Source organism: Monodelphis domestica, chromosome 3 (assembly GCF_027887165.1).
Source record: "Monodelphis domestica isolate mMonDom1 chromosome 3, mMonDom1.pri, whole genome shotgun sequence".
Lineage (NCBI taxonomy): Eukaryota > Metazoa > Chordata > Mammalia > Didelphimorphia > Didelphidae > Monodelphis > Monodelphis domestica.
In genome coordinates this window covers 52,606,597-52,628,319 of record NC_077229.1, presented here as the reverse complement: position 1 = coordinate 52,628,319, position 21,723 = coordinate 52,606,597, and the positions used below count along the sequence as shown (strand labels likewise).

At 37.1% G+C, this 21,723-nt stretch overlaps 1 protein-coding gene across 1 annotated transcript in view; it reads right to left on the bottom strand.

Annotated features, from left to right (window-relative positions):
• Window positions 1-21,723, bottom strand: part of TMEM132C (transmembrane protein 132C) — a 559,319-nt gene that overhangs the window by 124,186 nt on the left and 413,410 nt on the right. The window contains exon 4 of the mRNA XM_056821908.1: window positions 21,127-21,310. Within this exon, the coding sequence (XP_056677886.1) occupies window positions 21,127-21,310 (184 nt within the window). The remainder of the gene's footprint in view (window positions 1-21,126; window positions 21,311-21,723) is intronic.

Sequence of the window (21,723 nt, the reverse complement as noted above, 5' to 3'; positions counted from 1 at the left end):
TCTCAATGTAAAAATATTCTCAATACATTTGCACAAGTGAATAAAGCCATCATCTCAAAGTGTGACATCCACAGAGAGTCAAAATTTGACTGTGCCAGGAAGACTAAATTCCTAGGTGAGATTTAAGGATTACTAATCATGTCTCTAATTGATTTCTTCTATTACTATGAAATTCAATCCTCCCTTCTCCCCAGCCCCCAATCTGTTTTTGTTTTGTTTTGCTTTTACAAAGCATGCTGAATTTATAGAGTATAATAATGAGGACATTATAAAAGTCTGTGTCAATGAGAATTTATTTTTATAGAAAACTGAAAAAAAGGCTTGGTACCAATTAATGCTATTTGGGCAAATGATAGACAGATGGGGGAATGGAATTTTCTGTCTTTTTCGAAATAGCTCATTGAACCAGCAAGGGCTTTAGGGGTGCTGAAAATGTGTTTGCTACGTGTACTGAGCTCTTTCCCTTACAATAAAGTGGCTGCCCTGTTATCTGGCTAGTTTCACTGTCTGGTAGAAAATGTTTCCATCCTCCATTCATCCTGTGCAATAATTAAAATACAATCCCACTGGGTGGATTACTGTGGAACTTTTCCTGATGTTTAATGAACTTGGTGAAGAACTTGGAGAAACACATTAATAAAGTCAGCTTGGATGGAAGAAATACAGATTTTCTCATTAAAAGTAGGTAATGCATGTATTTCTCCCAAAATTTCTAGCATGAAACTAATTTATGGAATAGAACTATACCTGGAAAAGAGACAAAAGGATGATGATGACAATTGTCATCCACCTAGCACTTTATGGATCATAGATTTAGAGCAGAAAGGGGCCTTAGAGTTATTATAGTCCAACTTCCTTATTTTATAGATGAGGAAATGAAGAATCAATGAGATTAAGTGATTCATTTAGGATCAAAGAGGTAATGAGTGTCAAAGGTGGAATTTGAATTCAGGTCTTTCTAATTCCAAGTTTAGTTTTCCATCTAGTCTTCCATGTTGTCTTGATATGGTTTACAAAAATATTTTATACAATTACCCTTTTTAAAGTTTCATAGCAACCTTGTAAATCAGGCAACATTGACATTATCGCCATCATTTTACAGATGAGCAAAATGAGGCCAAAACTTATACAGAGAGTGATAGGTATGACTCAAACCTAGTTCTTATTTCAACTCCAGTGTTCTTTCTTCTTCCTCTTCCTTGTTCCCACACTACACTGCTGGGAATGCAACTCTGGATATACTATGATATTTTTCTTGGGGGCTGTATTAGTGTCAAATTTCAGTTCCTGGAAATTAGGAGGGTATTTATCAACTGGAGAGTGGATGAACAAATTATACTATAGTATTGCAATGGGATACTATTGTACTATAGGAAATGATGAAGTGAATGGTTTCAGAGAAATCTTGAAAGATTTCTATGAACTGATGCAGAGTGAAGTGAGGAGCACTTATAATAACAGTTTATATTATAATAACAACAATATAAAGACTGTGTAATTAGAAAATCTTGAACCTTCCTTGGACTTCATATCCCAGAATCCTTTCCCCTTTGTCCACATAGCATCCTTATGCATTTTTTATAATTTCTGTAACCACGCTTTTTTTGCACTTGCTTTTCCTGTGACCATGGCTGGGTTAACTCTTTCTTTGCTCTAGCTTTTTATTTTCCTTTACTTCAAGTTATTATTAATAATTTTTATTAAATATAATACTTGAGGTATTTGGGTATTAATTTTTAATCTCAACATGACAAAGACTTTAAAATAGCATCCTAAAAAAGAACTTTGAAAACTTAAGAATTCTGATTAATGCAATGACCAACCACAGTTCCAGAAGACTTGTAATAAAACTGGTTGCTTGCCTCTTGATGGAGATAGGATAGACTCACAGTGTGTGTGTATAGCCACATATACATACAAATATACCTTTACATATGCATTTATGCATATGTGTATGTATGTATATGATTTACTCAACCTGGAAATTTGTTTTCCTTGACTATGCATATTGTTTAGAATTGTTTTATTTTTTAATAGGAAGAGAGGTGAATTTTTGCTAATTGAAAAAAATTTAAATATATAAAATTTTAGTTCCCATGCTTTTCAACAATCTTTAAGAAAATGTAGAACACAGAAAAATCCTTGAGACTAAAATATGAGTTTAAAATAAAGTATGGGGTAGAACCAGGATCAATCATTAGTTCTAGATTTAGAGTGAAAGGATATTGGTTCAAATCCTTTTACTATTTAACTTGCTGTATGATCTTGGACAAACTATTTAACTTCTCTGGGCCTCAATTTCTTCGTCTGGAAATTTAGAGGGTTGCACTTGATAGCCTTAGAGTTTCTTTGTAGCTTGATATCTATGATCCTATGATTTCACATATGCATTTGTCTTTCCTATAGAATACTCTTTAAAAGTTCTTGGCTATCTGCAAAAATATCTTGACTCATCATCTTAGAACAACTCATAATACAACCTTTCTGAACTTAGGTCATATTCCGATACAGACAGGTAATCAATCACTGGCCCTAGCTTGGTAGGACTAAAGATCACCGATAGGGCATCATAAGTCACTGGAAAGAGACTTAAGGGAAGAAATGATACTATTATACCACATTAATATAGTACTTTACACCATTTAAAGTATTTTAAGCCTTGTTAATTCATTTGCTTTTCACAACAAACTTGTGAAGGTACTATTATTAATTACATTTTAGAGATGCAGAAATGGAAACCCAGAGGTTAAGGGAAGTCAATTCAATTTAGCATTCACTTGTTGAGTGTCTGCTCTGTGCAAGGCATTATTTAAGCATGAAGGATCATAGGAACATAGGCTAACAGATCTGGGAATAAATGGGAGAGGTCATCTAATAACCCTTTCTCTTTAAGGATAAGGTAAATAAAACATGGCTCCAAACCTTGGGCTGTTTCCAAACTAGTCAGTCACTCCTATAGATAAGTAATGTCTGGTGCTCTTAGACATGACCCACAGGCCAATCAATCAGTCTTTTTCTCTCTCTCTTTAAAACCCTCACCTTCTGTGTTAGAATCAATAGTATTGACTCCAAGGAAGAAGAGTGGTAAGGACTAGGCAATTGGGGTTAAGTGACTTGCATGAGGAAATAAAGCTATCGTTCTTTGCAGATTATATGACGGTATACATAGAGAATCCACCAAAAAACCCTAATCAAAACAATGAACTATTCTAACAGAGTTGCAGGTATAAAATAAACCCACACAAATCATCAGCATTTTTTCTATATTACCAATAAAGTCCCAAAGCAAGAGATAGAAAGAGAAATCCTATTTAAAATAATTGTAGACAATATAAAATGCCTGGTACTCTACCTGCCAAGACAAACACAGGAACTATATGATGATAACTACTTCACACAAATAAAGTCAGATCTAAACAGTTGGAAAAATGTCAATTGCTTATAGGTAGGTCAAACCAATATAATAAAAATGACAATTTTCTTAAATTAATTTACTTATTCAGTGCCATACCAATCAAACTACCCCAAAATTATTTCAGAGAGCTAGGAAAAATAATAATAAAATTCACCTGGAAGAACAAAAGATCTAGAATATCAAGGGAATTAGTGGAAAAAAATTGAAAGAAGGTGACTTAGCTGTACCAGATCTCAAAGTATATAATAAGGTGGTGACCATCAAAACAACCTGGTACTGGCTAAGAAATAGGGTGGAAGTCCAAAGGAATAGATTGGGTCCTCAACACATATTGATAAATGACCATAGTAACCTACTATTTGACAAAATCTAAGCTTTTGGGAGAAAAATTGCTATTTGACAAAAAAAAACTGCTGGGAAAATTGGAAAACAGTATGGCAGAAATTAAGCATAGATCAACACTTCATACCATACATCAAGGTAGAGTCAGAATGGATATATGATTTAGAAATCAAGAGTGATGCCATAAGCAAATTAGGGGAGCAAAAACAGTTTACTTGTCAGATCTGTAGAAAGCATTTAAGTCAGAACAAGACATAGAGAACATTATGGGATGTAAAATGGGTAACTTTGAGTACATTAAAAAGTTTCTGCACAAACAAAATCAATGCGACCAAGATTAAAAGGCAAACAATAATCTGAAAAAAACCCTCTCTAATAAAGGCTTAATTTTTCAAATATATAGAGAACTGAGTCAATTTGGTAAGAAAATAAAGCATTCCAGTGACAAATGGTTAATGGTTATGGATAAACAATTTTCAAATGAAGAAATTAAAACTATCATTAGACATATAAAAAATCACTATTAATAACTATTAATAGAGAAGTGTAAGTTAAAATGTCTCTGAGGTACCACTTCATACCCATCAGACTGGGTAAACATGACAAAAAGAAAAGAAAATTATAAATAATGGAGAGGATGTGGAAAAATTGGGACACTAATACATTGGTGGTAGACTGAGAACTTATACAATCGTTCTGGAGAACAATGTGAAGCCATGTCCAAAAGGTCATCAAACTGTGCACACACTTTGACCCAGCAATACCATTACTAGGTCTGTATCTCAAAGAGATTAAAAATAGGGGAAAAAACCTTCCTGTAGAAATAATTTATAGTGACTTTTTTTGTGGTGGCAAAGAACTGGAAAAAGAAGGGATGTCCATCAATTGGGGAATGGCTGAAATTGTTGTATATGATTTTGATGGAATACCATTGTGCCATAAGAAATGACAAACAAGATGATCTCAAAAAAGACAACCTGCAAATATTTCTATGAAGTGATGCAAAATGAAGTAAGCAGCACCAGTAGAACATCGTACACAGTAACAACAATAACACATGATGATCAGTTGTGAATGACTTAACTATTATCAGAAGGCAAGGATCCAGGTCAACTCCAAAGGACTCATGATGAAAAAGAAGATCACCATCATAGAAGGGATAGATGGAGTCCAAATGCAGATTGAAACAGGCTACTTTTCACTTTATTTCCTCCAAGAATTTTTCTCTAGCATGAGCAATATGTATCTTGTTTTACAACATGACAAACATGGAAATATGTATTATAAAATAATATTTGTACAAACTTTATCATATTAACTACCTTCTTGGGGAGAAGGCAGGGGTGGGAGGAAGAGAGAGAGAACATGGATTGCAAAAAGTAAGAAGAGAAATATTAAAAATTGTACCAATGTAATCTGGCAAAAAAAATTAAAAAAAGAACAATGTGCCATACTTAAAGAGAATATCGTAAGGATGTCAGCAAAAAATCTTCCTGGAGCTGCAAGTTATCCTCTTTGCCATATATATGCTAAGACTCACAACATTTACCCTTGAACTCAGTATGGACTTGATGTTAAGTATAACACAGACTTGAGATGAGATTAGTGGAGGTAGTGATGTTTATAACAACTACTCTAACTTCACCTCTTTAATAAATGCTTGTTTCTAAAAGCCCCCCCTCCCCAAATGAGTTGCCCAAGATTAAACAGCTAGAAAGCACTAATTAAATGTTTACTATCTGTTAGATCCCATGCTAAGTATTGGAATGAATGAGAAAAAGCCATAGACCCCGCTTTCAAAGAATTTAATTTTGATAGTAGGCAGAGCCAAGATGGTAGAGAAGACACAGACCCACCTGATCTTTACCAAATTACCATAAAAAACCTGATCTAATGCCTCAAAATGAATTTTGGAGAAACATAACCTGAAAAAAGCTGAGATAAAGTAATTTTTCAAGCTAAAGCATCTTAGAAGACTGGCACAAAATATCTGGTGTACCAAGGTGAAAGTGGAGTGCAAAGCAGAGTGCCAAGGCAAGCTCCACTGCTGTAATAAGCCTTGAGGATGTCTGAAACAAAAGCAAAGGCTTCCAGAGCTCTCAGTCGTAGATGGCAGGGGGGTTGGACAACTGGTCAGAAGGAGATAATAGGGGTCCCTTTGCTGGCTCTGGGTGTAAAGTTCTTGTTCACATTGCCATATGCAGATCCAGGTTACAGTCCTGGGTTGCAGTCTTCAGGTGAGAAGGAGCACCAACACACACACACACCAGTGCTTTTGGCCATAGAGGGGACCTTGGGTCCCAATTCCAAGGTGAAATAGAGTGCTAACGATTACTCAAAAATCACAGCACAGGCCAGAAGAGAGTATTAAACACATCTGTCCTTAGATCATAGCACCTTGGAAGAACTGAAAGCAGGGAGATCCTCAGAGCCAATTCTGAAGGCAGCTGCACAAAGAACCTGAAGCTTGGAGCAGTATTTCATTCTCCATAGGTACAGAGCCCCAAATTTCAGTTTTTTAAGTTAAAAGACAAAGGGCTTATATTTTAATGGTGGAGAACATATATAAATGGGAATAGACAAGATACATGTAGGGTAAATGAAAGGCAATTTGAGAGAGAGAGAGAGAGAGAGAGAGAGAGAGAGAGAGAGAGAGAGAGAGAGAGAGAGAGAGAGAGAGAGAGAGAGAGAGAGAGGCATTAGCAGATTGAGAGAACAGAAAAGCCTCTAAGAGATAGTACTTGATTTGGGTCTTAAAGAAAGCATGAGATTCTAAGATGAGGTAAAGAGGGAAAGCATTCCAAGCATAGAGGAAAGCCAATGAAAAGACTTTTCATTGGGGATGAGTGCAAGAACACCATTATAACAGGAATTTAACCATAATCTATTATAGAATGCATGGAGATGGGTGAAAGAACACTGGAAATGTAGAAGAGAGCAGGGTCACGTTGTGTAGAACATTAACACTGAACAGCAAAGTTCACATTTGATCCTGGGAGGTAATAGGGAGCCATTGGGGTTTATTGAGTAGGGAATCACAGAGTAAGTAAGACTTGTGTTTAGGAAAATCACCTTGGCTGCTGAATGAGGGACAGACTGAACTGGGGAGAGATCTGAGGCAGAGAGAGCAATTAGGAGGCTATTGTAATTAAGGCTAAATGAGAGGTAATGGAGCACACTCTCATTTAACCACTACATCAGAGATACAGTCTTGGCTGTCTCAGATTGTTGTCATCCTCTTAGATTTGGTTTTTAGAGAATAGTTCTGTCCTACTTCTCTGTCCTCACATTCTCTCACCTTCCCTATCTTCCTTCTAGATATCAAATACTGCCTCAACACTAAATAGATGGGGAAGTAAAAATACAGACACATAAACTACTTGCTAGCTGTCTCTCTACCAGTCATCATCACTATGCTGGGAAAGTCAGACAGTTGATTGATGAGCAATTAAGAAGGGCTCAGGATCTATGCTGAAATCACTGAGGATATAAGGAAAGGCAAAAATAGTTGCTGTCCTCCAGGAGCTCATATTCTAATAGTAGAGAAAAAGAGCCATCACAAATGCAATGTAAATGGCAGATAAAGCTGCAGTCACCTAGCCCTTTCCGCTTCTCTGCCTTGGATCTGATACTACGCAATAATTTAAGGTAAAGATTAAAAAAAGAAAAGAAGCAGCCAGGAAAGCCTGAAAGCAGAAATGAGGAGGAAGAACATTTTGTTCATGGTGGATAGTCAATGGCAAGTATAAGAGTATACTTTTTACTTAGCAAGAAAAAAAAGCCTATCTTGAATTTTGACTATTCAGAAGAGCCTTTCTGAGGGTCCTCTTGGAGCCCTTAGTATATAACATAATTTTTGTTGTTTAGTTGTTTTCATTCAAGTCCAACTCTTTGTGACTCTATTCGGAATTTTCATTGGAAAATACTGGAATGGTTTGCCATTTGTTTCTAGTCAATGTCTGAGCTCAGATTTGAACTCAGGAAGATGAGTCTTCCTTCTTCCATGCCCAGTATTCCACACACTATGGTGCCACCTAGCAGCCTATCATGGGAATGGCTCTAAACTCTTCAGAAGCTAGCACAATGGAAAGAGATTTAGTTTCATATTCAGAGGACCCAGATTTAAACCCCAGCTCTCTCTCCTATTGACTGTATTAGCTTGGGCAAGTCATTTTTCTTCTCTTTGACTCAGTTTCCTCAGTTGTAAAATGAGGGGCTTAAATTAATCGCCCTCTAAGAGCTCTTCCAGCTCTCAGTCAATGATGCTTTATCTATAAAATGAGGATCTTAACATGGGTATTGGTGACCTCACAGAGCTGAAGAGAAGAAAATGTTTTGCCAACTTTAAAGACGTATGTCAAAGTGAGTTGTGATTATTGTTGTTAGTAGTATTATTTTCCTCCTGTCATTTCAGAGGGCTGTATTTATACTCTCATAAAAATACAAAGACATTAAATTCAATAAAAATAGAACCAATACAATTCAGGCTTTAGGAAAACTTGTTATTGTGGCTATGCAGGGAAGGTGGTAGATCTTTAGAGAAAATCCCCTTCTTGTCCTCACTCCTTGTTCTTCACTTCTGCTCTAGGCACAAAGGCCTCACCCTGTAAAGTCTAGTATCTGGACTATTACTCTGGAACTCTGCCAACTGACTCCAGAACTAGTAAATTTCGGTATTTAAAATCTTCCTGGAGTTCCTGGAGTTACCCAGCCAAAGCCAATCTCCCCTTCCAACTCAATGAAATATTTTTCACACATAACTAGATGATCCTGGGCATAGAGCATCTTTCTTTTTTTTAAACCCTTACCTTCTGTCTTAGAATCAATACTATGTATTGGCTCCAAGGCAGAAGAGTGGTAAGGGCTAGGAAATGGGGGTCAAGTGACTTGCCCAGGGTCACACAGCTGGGAAGTGGCTGAGGCCAGATTTGAACCTAGGACCTCCCATCTCTAGGTCTGGCTCTCAATCCACTGAGCTACCCAGCTGCCCCCCATAGAGCATCTTTCTAATTAGTTTACTATTTCATTAACACAGGAATACCCCATGCCCTCTGTGATTTTCCTTTTGCCTTCAGTGATTACACAAACAAGAGGACATATCAAAGATTGGCTGCCTTCATTCCTCAAATCCCCTTGTTGCAAATGTCAAGTCCAGCTTTGATGTCTCTAACATGTTAAGCTAAGGGCCATCTAGGACAAATCCAATTGGCAGTGCTATGTGGGATAGGATACTTATCTTTTAAAAAAAATTAAAACCCTTACCTTCTTATCTTGTAATAAATATTGTATATTGGTTCCAAGAGAGAAGAGTGTTAAGGTTAGGCAATGAGAGTTAAGTGACTTGCCCAGGGTCACACAGCTGGGAAGTGTATGAGGCCAGATTTGAACCCAGGAACTCCCATCTCTGGGCCTAGCTTTCAATCCATTGAACCATCCAACTTCCCCCTATGGTTTTATCTTTGCTTTCTTCTCCATGCTTGTACCAACAAGTGGTACAGAAATGCATTTATTATGAATCTAGACCAACAAAGCAACCAATGATGAAAGTTTGAGGACACCAAAGACCAACCTGCATCTCCTGTTTCTGAACTTCTAAATCTCTCACTTCCTGCTCTCTTCACAGTAAGAACACTAGATTGGAAGGGACTTCAGTAGTCCAACTTGACCATGGGCAGGAATCCCCACTGCAACACATCCAACAAATGATCATCCAATTTCTGCTTGAAGATCTCCAAGGAGTGAGAACCCAATCATCTCTCAAGGAAATCCATTCCACTGCTGGACAGCTCTAATTGTAAGGAAGCTTTTCATGATAACTGGGGACATTGCCTCTTATAACTGTCACTTTTCTTCCTAGTTCTTCTCTCTTGGACCCAAAGGAATAAATCTAACCTCATTTGCAGGAAACAGTTCTTCAAACGTTTGAATGTTGTTATTCTGTCCTCTGGAGTCATCTCCAGGATGAACAAACTGCTTTTCAACAAATCCTCAGATGATATGGAAGTACAGGCTCTTAAGCATTCTAGTTGCTTTTTTCTGGGTGTGTTCCAACTAGTTTATGTCTTCCTAAAATGATGGCAACCAGAATTAAATGTAACACTGTAAATGTTTTCTAGCCAGGACAAAGAACAGTGGTACTATCACCTTCATTCTCCTGGAGGGTATTCTTCTTTCAAAGGAGCCCAAGACCTCACTAGTCTTTTTGGCTGCTCCATCATGTTGAGCTTGCAGATCACTTAAAAACAGGGTGTACCAAAAGTCTTAGCAGCTTAAAACTGTCCTAAAAATTTCAGGATATCTTGCATATTTTCCACTCATTCATCTTTACCAAAAAATAATGGTTAGTCTCTGTATTCATCAACCAGTTAGTCATGAGTAACCTTCCTACTGCTCTTTGGTATCCAACTGTTCATAAATATCTCTTTGGATAGGCTGTATATAGACATGCCATATAATAAATTGCCCTTTTATCAACACCATCATGAGTAATGAAAGCTGGCAAAGAGATTCCTCTTCTTGTTGCTATTGCTGCCAAGCTCTCCATCTTCCTACTTTCCTTACCCTTTCTAGACTATAGCAATACAGTTGTCCTGCATTAGAGACAGCTGTGATTCAGTGGTTAAGAGCATTGGACCTGGAATTAGAATAGTTCAAATCTACCTTCAGATACTTTCTAGCTGTGTGACCTTGGGCAAGTCACTTAATCTCTGATTGCCTGACCAAAATGAATCTGCTGAAGAAGGAATGGAAAACCATTCCAGTATCATTGCCAAGAAAATTCCATGGATAGTGATGGTCCAGTGGGTATGAAGAAATGGACATAACTGAGTGACTGAACAACATCATTTATTCTTGGTGCAATAGTCCAAACTCCACTTAGAGTATGCTTCAACTTTGAATGGAAATGGATCAAAAGTCGTTTTACTTAAATATAATCTCCAGTTGTTGGGTTTTTCCTGATCCCCCCAACCTTCCACCTCAAAGGCTAATGGCTATCTTCTCTAATTACTTGTACCTATTCCATTTTTGTTAACTTATACTTATTCTATATATAATTATTTATATCCTTGTCTCCTCTATTAGAAAGTTATCTCCTTGAAAGCAGATGTGGTGTTTTTTTTTAACATGATACACATACTCTCACTCTTCCACTCTTCCTCCTACTTTTCTTCTTCTCATCATCTCCCTCTGTTTTTATTTCACCCTTTCATTCTATCTCTCTCTCTCTCTGTCTCTTTTTGTCTTTCTAGCTTTCTCTTTCTATCTCTCTTTGCCTCTGTCTCTGTCAATGGGTTTTTTTTTTCTCTCCCACCCCTTTCCTTGCTCTTTCTTCTTCTCTATCTCCCCCTCTCTGTATCTCTCCCTCTGTCTCTCCCTTGCTATCTTTATCCCTTTCCCCTTCTCCCTTTCTTTCCATATCTTTGTCTCTGTCTCTGTTTCTCCTTCCCCCTCCCTCTTTCTTCCTCTTTTTCTCTCAGTCTCTTTCTTCCCTCAAGCTATGTCTCTCTATGACTGTTTCTCTCCCTCTAGCATATTCAAAGAAAATACAAAAGAAGCTTGAGTTTACAGATGAGGAACTGGACATTATGAAAGAGTAAGTGATTTACCCATGACTATTTAGCTGATATGTCTGATGCTGGATCTGAACTCAAATCTCCAGCTTCTAGTTAAAGCATACTCCTGATAAGGCCATATGCATATTAGGAAGGACTGTACTTCCATAAATCTTGTTGAAAACTTGTGATGAGCACTGTTGAATTCAGCTCCTAAGGGGTAACGAAGGAAAAATGAATTTCTTACAGTCTGCTTTCTCTGTGGAAATCCAGGTTAGACAGTTTCAATGACCTTTCCTTGGCTTTTAGTGATCTTGAAGTTAACTCGTCAATAAAATATAGAGGTGGGAGGGGGAAGGAACCACACAAACCACAGTGGACTGATAGCAGATACTCTGCGATCTAAAACAATGGAGACCAGACTTTCAGTCCCTAGAGAACTTTATTGATCTAGGCTCATTTTCTGAATAAGGACAAACCTGCTAAGAAAATAACAGAGAAGTAAATACACAAAGAAATACTGTGTCAATCTATTCCCCCATGGTTCCACTCACTATCTCTGTTACTTTCTATATCAAAATACTATTCTCTGCCTCCCACGGTCCTACATTTGTTGTTTTCTCTATTAGAATGAAAGCTTCTTAAGGCCAGGCACTGTTTTCAGGTTTGTATTTGTATCCCTACTACTTAGCACATTGCTTGACACAAAGGAAGTAATTAACAAATGCTCAGAAGGTCTAGGCTCAGACTGACCAGTCGCCATTACAATTAGTTGAAGTAAATTTATTAAATCTTTTCTTTATGGTATACATAAACTGGAAATAATTAAATTTCACTTCTCCAATTAGCTTCTACTTCTACTAATTTCTGTTTCATTAACTTTAGCCTAACCTCATTCATTCATTCATTTGTTCATTCTTTCTATTCATTGTGATCACAGAAATCACAGCAAAGATCTCTTGAAAAATGCTGTTAGATTATAATCTGAGAATTCAAGTTTATTTTGAACCCTACTGTAACTAACCAATTTAGAAACAGTACATATGCAACAACTTTTTTTTTAAACCGTCACCTTCTGTCTTAGAATCAATACTGTATATTGGTCCTGAGGCAGAAGAGTGGTAAGGGCTTGGCAATGGGGGTCAAGTGACTTGTCCAGGGTTACACAGCTAGGAAGTATATAAGGCCACATTTGAATCCAGGACCTCCCATCTCTAGACCTGTTTTTCTTAATACACTGAGCTACCCACCTGCCCCTTTCTTGTTTCTTTTTATTTGTCAGGAGGCTCAGAATTTTGAGATGAATTTCATTCCTAAGACCTGATAGTGGGCTATGAATTTCATGCAAGTAGCTCTTACAAAATCAAGTTGGTTATAAACCCATTGTATTCTATACTTCAGTATCAGAGTGATTCCTAGCTATGATACAACATTATAGGACCTATATTTAAGAGAACAAAATTTCTTTTTCTCTTTAGTTATAATGTAATTATAAACTCTTCCTTTTCTGGTACACATGGCTAAAAGTGTGACTGTCAGTAACCAAACCCTACTTGTACTACTGGCGCAGACTTTCTTTTTTCTTTTTAACTTTTGCCTTCTGTCTTAGAATCAATACTGTGTATTGGTTCCAAAGCAGAACAGTGGTTAAGGACTAGGCAATGGGAGTTAAGGGACTTACCCAGGGTCACCCAGCAAGGAAGTGACTGAGGCTAAATCTGAACCTAAGGATCTCGCATCTCTTGGCCTGGCTCTTAGTCTATTGGGCCATCTATTTGCTCCCTAGCACAAGATCTCTTAACCCTTTTCATATAATGGACTCCTTTGGATGAAGATTATTGTAGCTCTTCTTGGAATTGTGTTTTTAAATACTAGAAGAAATGTTACATTTGAGTTATAAGTTAGTAAAAGTTTGTTTTTCTTCCACAGACTCCAAGTTAAGAACCTCTGTTCAGGCCCAGAAAAAAATCTTAATAATTTCATCATGTTTTCCTTGATCACTCAAAGACTATATTGATATTTTTCATATTCTAATCTCCCAAGATATCTACTATTTGTTCCACACATTTTGACAGTCAATTGTGTGTGATTTTTTTACCCATTTCATTTGTGTAATATATAGCTCTCTATAAAAACTGTAAGTTCCTTGGAGGCAGGGAATATGGTTTAACCTCCTTTTTTGGTCAATAACACAACCTAGCACAGGTTTAGAAAAGAACTTCCTTTCCATCTTTAATGTTAAAGTGCCATTAAGCCCTTGAAACCTTTACTTAAAGAACTCCCTGGATCTCCAGGCCACCCATTCCTCTTTGATAGATCTTCTATTGCTAAGAAGCTTTTCCTAGAAATCATCCTAAATTTTTTCTATTAATTATTTCTCCTTTTTGCTCCTATTTTTGCTTTCTTAGAGCAAAGCAATATAAGTTTAATACTTCTTGCACATGAATACCCTTTAAATATTTGAAAACAGTTATGTTATCTGAGTCTTCTCTTCCCCATTTAAAATCTTCCTACTTCCTTTAACTGATTTTCACATAGCACAAACCTATGGTCCTTCACCTACTTGGTTACCTTCGTCTTGATGCTTTTCAGTTTGTTAATATCCCCCGTAAGATGAAGTTTCCCAAACTGAGTCTGATGAAGACCCTTCTGTGTACTGCCTTCCCAATTAGATTTTAAACTCCTTAAGCGCCAGGACTGTCTTTGTTTTTTTTTTTTAATATTTGTGCCCCTAGGACTCACCACAATTCCTGTCACAGGTTGTTATTCAGTTGTTTCTGTCATGTCAGACTCTGTGACACCATTCTTTTTTTCCCTGTAGAGATACTGGAGTGATTTACTAATTCTTTCTTTAACTTATTTTACAGATCAGGAAATCAAGGCAAAGAAATTTAAGTGACTTGCCTAGGGTTACTTATCTAGTAAGTGTTTGAGGCTGGATTTGAATTTAATCTTCCTGATTTTAAGCCCCACCTCATTTTGCAGATGAAGACAGTAAGGTCCAACAAGTAGTGTGTCACATAGTTAGTTAAAAAGCATATCATCCTGAATCTAAATCCAGTGCTCCTTCCATAGCATCACACTATTTACAATCCATATTGGTATGCTCATGGTTATTCCTTATAAAGCTATTTTCCAATCCCTGTCAATGGAGAACGCACCTGGATTCTCTTGAACCCTTCTGTCTTCTTTCTCTATGATACATGGCATTGTTAAAATGCCCTCTGCCTTGGTAACTAAACAAGGACTTAAGTCATCCATCTCACAATGTAGACTGACAATCTAATTCAATATGTACCTCTCCAGATACTGCCAGAGACTCTTGGGTAACAAAAACCCATTCACTTTCAAACATCTGGCACTCTGAGTTGAGCAGACACAGCAGGAGGGAAAAAAAGCAAAACCACAAGGGATTGAGATGGATAATGATGGAGCCACGCAAAGCTTTAGCATCCTTCATGGCATCTTTTCTCTGTAATGTTTATTTATTTTTAGCAACGAAGGTGGGAAAATTAACCTGGGAAGACCTTCTGGAGCATGTGTTAGTGGTTGTGTTTTTTTGTTTTTAGATGTTATACAGCTCTGAGTCATAGAACAATATAGTCTCTGAAAAATAAAAAATGAATATTGTTCAGAAAGTGAGGGAGAGGAATATTGTGAATGAAAGCAGATTGTGAAAAGTATTAAAAAAGGAAATACTAAATAAGATTATTGAAGAATAAACAGTATAAATCATGGTAATCAAAGAAATGAACTCATAGAGAGTAGTGGCTAAGTATCAGATTCAGAGCCAGGAAGATGAGTTCAAATCTTGCTTCAGAAACTTAATAGGTGTGTGATGTTAAGTAAGTCATTTAACTTCTTTCAATCTTAGTTTCCTCATCTCTAAAATGAAAGGAGTTGGACTCTATGGACTCCAAGAACCACTACAGATTGAAATCTATGCTGCTGTGATGATAGGCTAGTTAAGAGGAGAGAATAAAGTCTAATAAGCAGACAGCTGGTACATTCCACTGGGATCCTCATCATGTTAAGAGAAATTGAGGAAGACAGAGAACAGTATCCATTGACAGCCTTTCACTGAGGGACATTGAAGTGGACATCTAATCATAAGGGACAAAAATGGATATATTTCACTGTCCTTACTAATTTGAGCGGGTGTTCATTCATGAAGGTTAGTCATGGCTCATCAGTACAATAAAGGAATAAGGGAAAATAAGGAAACGATGGCTTTGAGCATTGGTATTTTTCAAATGAAACTATTTCAAGAGGAAAGTGTCATGTGGAAAGCTCCTACAACTATAGGTTTACTTTTTAATATAACTGAGGATATTTCATGCTGTTCATTTCCTTTCATAGGTCTGGGAAACTGATATGGGAATGGGGAATGAGGGCCAGCAATGAAATGCCTAATTTGTATCTGACATTTTGTACACAAATGATCTTGGTAGGCTCCTTTGAATGGGAAAGAAAAATTTCACAGTGGGGTAAATGTTCTGTCTAGGAATACTTCATTTTGCCTTATTTTTAAAATTTCTAAATTTGGGGAGGTGTTATATTTTCTTAATTTTCCTTTATATAGGCTATCTCTGGATATGATTTCCTTTTCACTCTTTGGAATCACTAGCTCCCTTTTCACTAGTTTAACTCAATTAATACCTCCTATATGCGGCCTTTCTTGTTTCTTCCTCTCTTTAGAGCTTTCCCCTGAAATAATTTTTTTTATGGTATTTACTTAGTTGTGTACATGAAGATTTAATGTGGTATTGTGGAAAAAATACTGACCCCAGACTGATAAGACCTGGATTCAAATCCAACCTGTGATGCATACTATTTATGTGACCTTGGACAAGTCATTTAACTCCCCTCTGCAGTTTCCTTATCTGTAAAATGAAGATGTTAGCCTAGAACATTTTTGTGGTATTTTCTAGGTATCTCATTCCAGTGCTTAAAAGAGTGCCTGGAATAGTAGTAGTTAAGTATTATTAAGTAGACAGTTAAGGATTGTCTTGAATTGTATATGTAAAAGGAGGAGTACTTAAAAGGCTATTAATTCATGCAAGAAGGATTAGATTTGTTCTTCTAGGCTTAGAAACAATGGTAACAGGATAGATATAAATGTTTAGGGTGTTATTAAGAAGGTATACTTATATGAAGAAATCACAAATCATAAGAGGGAAGCATGAGAGAGAACATTTAAGTGGAAGTCAATGGAGGAAGATATGGAAATGATGATTTCATTGTGATATACTATAGTCCACCTGGATGGAAAGAAACAATAGATGAGGAGTTTGGGGAATAGAACATAAGAAAGGCACAGAGTAATTATGAGTAGTGATCAGGGATTTAAATCATCAGGCATCTACTGGAGCTCTTTGTGTCTCTTTCAAGCAAACTAGCTAATAATTTCTTGACTTGCTCAAGGGAGGAATTCTATAGTGGTTCTAATTTTCACTAAAGGGCAATCCCTCTCTTCTAGAATTTTGTATTTGAGAAATGAAATAAATGCAGGCATAGCCTGAAATACAGCCTAGATTGTAGGAAAACAAACTAAAACAGTTTAGAGAAATGAGGTATGCTCCAACTGAGTAAAATTATTAGGTGGAAGTCAGCCAAAGAGGGATGGGATATGATCAGGAATGGGCAAAAATAGCAAACTGGGTATGGATACTCAAGTTAACTCTTTGGTTATGATGAATTCAAAATGAATTACATCTTCAGGTAATGGAAGAGTTAATTGATATAATTGCCGAATATGTCAATGATAATATAAAATATCATGGAAAACAGAGTTTGGAGAAGAGTAAATGTAATGTTAAAAACAGGGAAGAAAAGAGAATCTGAAAACTATAGGCCAATGAGATTGACTTTGGTTCTTGGGAAATTGGAGAAGAGATCTTTAAAGAGAAAGTTGGTCAACATCTATAAAGGAAAGTAATGATTACAAAAAGCCAGCAGGGTTCATCAAGAATAGATCATGCAACACTAATAGCATTGCCTTTCTTGGCAGAGTACTTCAATTGGTGGATGAGACAAATGTAGATCTTGTGACACTTTCCCCAAAGTATCTGTTCTTGTGAAGGAGATGGAAAAATATAACTTAGATAATAGAATTTGTTGTTGTTAAGTCATTTTGTTGTTAAGTCTGATTTTTCAGCACCCATGAACCATGTTGTCCATTGACTTACATGGTAAAGACACTGGAATGGTTTGCCATTTCTTCCTCCAAGGGATTAAGACAAATAGAAGTTAAATAACTTGCCCAGTCACATAGATAAGAAGTGTCTGAGGCCACATTTGAACTCAGGTTCTGACTCCAGACCCAGCACGGTACCCACTGAAAAAGCCAAGTGTCTCCTAGGTAATAGAATAATGACATAGAAGCATCACTGGGAATTCAGTTTTGGATACTATAGTTTAAGAAGGAAATCGGTAAGTTTGTAGTGTCTTGAGGAGGACAACCAGGCTGGTAAAGGGTCATGAGTCCATGCTACAGAAGCATTATTAAAGGAGGGCTGCTTCAGGAGACAATAGGCTCCCCTTCACCAGGTTCTTGAAGTAAACACTAGGTAACCAGAGTGAGGAGGAGATTTTTTTTTCCAGTTGGACTAGACAGATTCTGAAGTCACTTCCAAGCCTGAGGTCCCATACTTCTTTTTCAGTGATCCTTGACATCTCTTCCAGTGTTAACATTGAGATTTCATATGATCATATAACAGGAAATTGGCATGTCTCAACCAATTGACAGGCATTTATTAAGCACCTACTATGTATCTTGCCTTATAGCAGGTGCTCAGTTTCTCCCATCATCTACCACCTTCACTTCTATTAATTGTTCTGTTGAACAGCAATGGAGGAAATTATGTAGCTGATAGCTGAACCAACTGGGTTCACCAGGAATGTATGTTCTCTAATCTCAGTTGGGCAATTACCACTGTTAGTAATCTTTTTATTCTCCTCTCATCACCTTAAGGAGTACTTTTAATCCTCTCCAATCAAATTTCTATCCCACTTCTCATCAGAAGCTGTATTAAATCTTTTCTTTTCTCTTCAAGCATCCAATACATCCTTACTCCTAACTCTCTCATCTAAGGATTTTGCCTTAGACTTTACTGAGAAAATAGAGGGTGTTTGCTGTGAACACCCAATTTCCCTTTTGTCTTCTTCTTCAACCCCCTCGATATAATCCCTTAAGTAAGGACATATTTAGAGAGAATGGAAAATAACTAAGGATAGAGCTTTGAGGAATACCCACCAATTAGGGGTAACCTGACTACCTTTTATCTCATTATTCTTTTCCCTCTATTATATTGTCTTTTTCATTTGTATCTGATCTCTGGGTGTCACCCTGAATAGAATCAAAACATTGGGCTCTCTGTGACTTGTAATAACATAAGTATCCCTGCATGCCTTACATTGGCATTTGAAATACCCTGTGCTAAAAGATGCCTTTCCAAATATTCTAAGATAGAGTCAAATCAAATTTTATTCATAAGTTATCATCATCAGCAGTGTTAATGATAAAGCAATGTGTGAACTATTACTATACAAATGTGAGTTACAACAGTATGACTTGGATTCCTTTTACCTTTCAATGCAGCCTGCCAATGAGCAGGAGACCCTATAGGTCAGAATATTGAATTATTCTCCCTTAATTCTGAGAAGGTGTGCACTGCAGGACTTAGCTGAGGTTGATTCTTTATATTAGTCTGAGGGGGTGATGCTGTCTACTATCTAGCAGAGGCATAGAGAAGGGGGAACAGGAAATGGCTGAAGGTCAAGACAGAGAAAGTGAGCAGCCTTCTAGCTTTTTTTTTTCTTCCTAGGCCCTGCATTCAAATTTTGACTCTGTCTCTCACTATCTGTGTGATCTCAGGTAATTAATTTAACTTCCCACAGCCTCAATTCGTTCATTTGTAAATCAAGTGGCTTGGACTAAGATGGCCTTGAGGTTTCTTTCAGTTCTAAATCTAGCACATCATGTTCCAAAATCTGGTTTTCTTGAGATGATTTCAACTTTTGGTTTTGTGATGAAAAATTCTGCAGTGGAAGACACAATCTTCTTCAAATACATAATAGCCAGCCCCTAAACCTTAATATATTCTATAACCTCATTAAATGATATTAAATATCATCCATGCCATACTATGACTATTTATGTGAATAATTGTTAAGTTACATATCCCAAGGTACATTTTGTATACTGTATATAAATTGTATATTATATTGCATTTCATTAATGTGCCCCAAGGCAGCAAGTCACTCTTTTGCTCAAAAATTTCAAGTGGCTCCCTTTTGCCTCTAGGATAAAATATGGATTCCCCACCCTGACATTTAAAGCTCTCTATAAACAATTTCTAATTTCAAAAGGTATTTCGTATTGTTTCTTTTTACACGCCCTCTATTTCATTATCATTATTCTAGTCAAGTAACTATTCACCTCCCTTGATATGCTATCTCCTATACTTGTGCCTTCCCAAAGGCTATCTGTCATGTCTGGAAAGCCCCCCTTCCTCTCTTCTGCTTTTTAGAACACTTTGGGTCCTTCAAGGTTCAGTCCAGGTGTTACTAAGTCTATGAAGCCTTCCTTGGTCCATGTTCTCTCCTTCTCCAAATTCCCTTCTATTTATTTCTGCTTCCATGTTGTATCAGTCCAGTAGAATGTTACCTCTTAGAGGTTAGGGATTATTATGTTGTGACTTTGCATTTCCTCAGTACCTAGGACAGTACCTGGCATGTAGCAGACATTTGATGATATTTGATACTTTTTTTAATTGAATGGATAGTAATCAGATAAGCAATGACAAAAAATGGAATATCCTTGACCTCAAGGAGCTTACGTTTTAAAATGGGAAGAGGACTCATGAGTGTAGATAATACAGAGGAGAGAGGGAGTGGGGTAAAGTGAAGAAACAACATTTTGGGTGTGGATAGAGAATTAGAATTGGATTCAGAAAATCTTGGGTTCAAATCTATGTCACATGCTAGCTGTGTGATTCTGGGAAAATTATTTAAATCCTATGCCTAAATGATCTCATTTGTAAAACGGGAATGGTGAAATTGATGGCCTCTACATGATCCCTCCCAGATCTAAATCTGTGATCCTGGGATAACGGATATTAGACTCTGTGTGTCTGGCTCTCTATATCCATGTACCCCTAGAGACTCAATTAGGGAAGGGAGTTGCATTGGGGTCTATCATGCTCTCATCCACCTTTCATAGTGGCTTGTAGGGGTTGAGTGCTATATAATACAATACAACAAGCATATGTTAAGTATCTGTGATCTAATAAAACATGGTGCTAGTTACTGGGGGGGGAGGGATAAAAGGCTTAACTATGACATGATCTCTCACCACAATGAGTTTATAGTTGAGCAGAAGGCAAATATGCTTATAGATAATTATAATAATAATAATAATAGCTAACATTTAGAAAGTCATTTGAGACATAAAAGTGACTTACATGGATTATGTCCTTTAATAATATTACATGGTAAGCTCATGAGAGAGGAACACAACAGAGTATTATGTAGTTTGAAGCAAAATTAAATTATTCATGGGGGACATAATCTTTGACCTGGACCCCAGGTTATATGGAGGAGCTTACAGATCACAGACAATTCCACGAGAATACTTGAAGAAGGTCAAATTGGAAGTCAAATAACTATGACACCCACTGATAAAGGTACGTGATCATTTGGGCACAAAGTATCCAAAAGGAACACAAATCACACTGAAGCAGGGGGAAGGGAGAATGGAGTGACCAAATAAGAGGATGGGCAGCAAAAATATGTTCATTCAAATAAATGTCTTACCATGGCCAAGGGAACGATGCCTACAAGGTCCTTCTGGCTGATGAAAATTTCGGAGATGGCGATGTCTGTGGTTCCCTTGCGGGGATACTCTACTTGCCAAGTGATGGGTTGGGTCCCCGAGAGGCTGCTGAAACTTGCTATTTCAAAGTTCATCTGTACCACCTCACTGAATAAACTACTGCTCCTGAAATCAAAGTGGGGAAAAATATGGAATCAGAGTGGTTGTCTACAAAACAATGGTTCCACCTTCCCTTTCCATGTACAAATGAAATATGTCTCATTGACATGAGAACACAGAAATAACCCAGACATCCGAACTCCCAAAATAGACTTTCATTTCTAACCTGATGGTCTTTCTCATGTTACCTAGCAAAACCAGAAAGTAACTCTGGGGATCAAGCCAGAGAGGCTCTAACTCCAGCTTTGCCAAGACCCCAGGTCCCCCTACTCCCTATTTGGAAAATGGTAAAAAAACCAACATAATTAAAATAGACACTAACATTTATGAAGAGAATAAAGTAGTGAACAAGTCCACCTATATTATCCTTTCAAGTTAGTATACACATTTAAAAAGACACCATAAGTAATGGGGTTAAA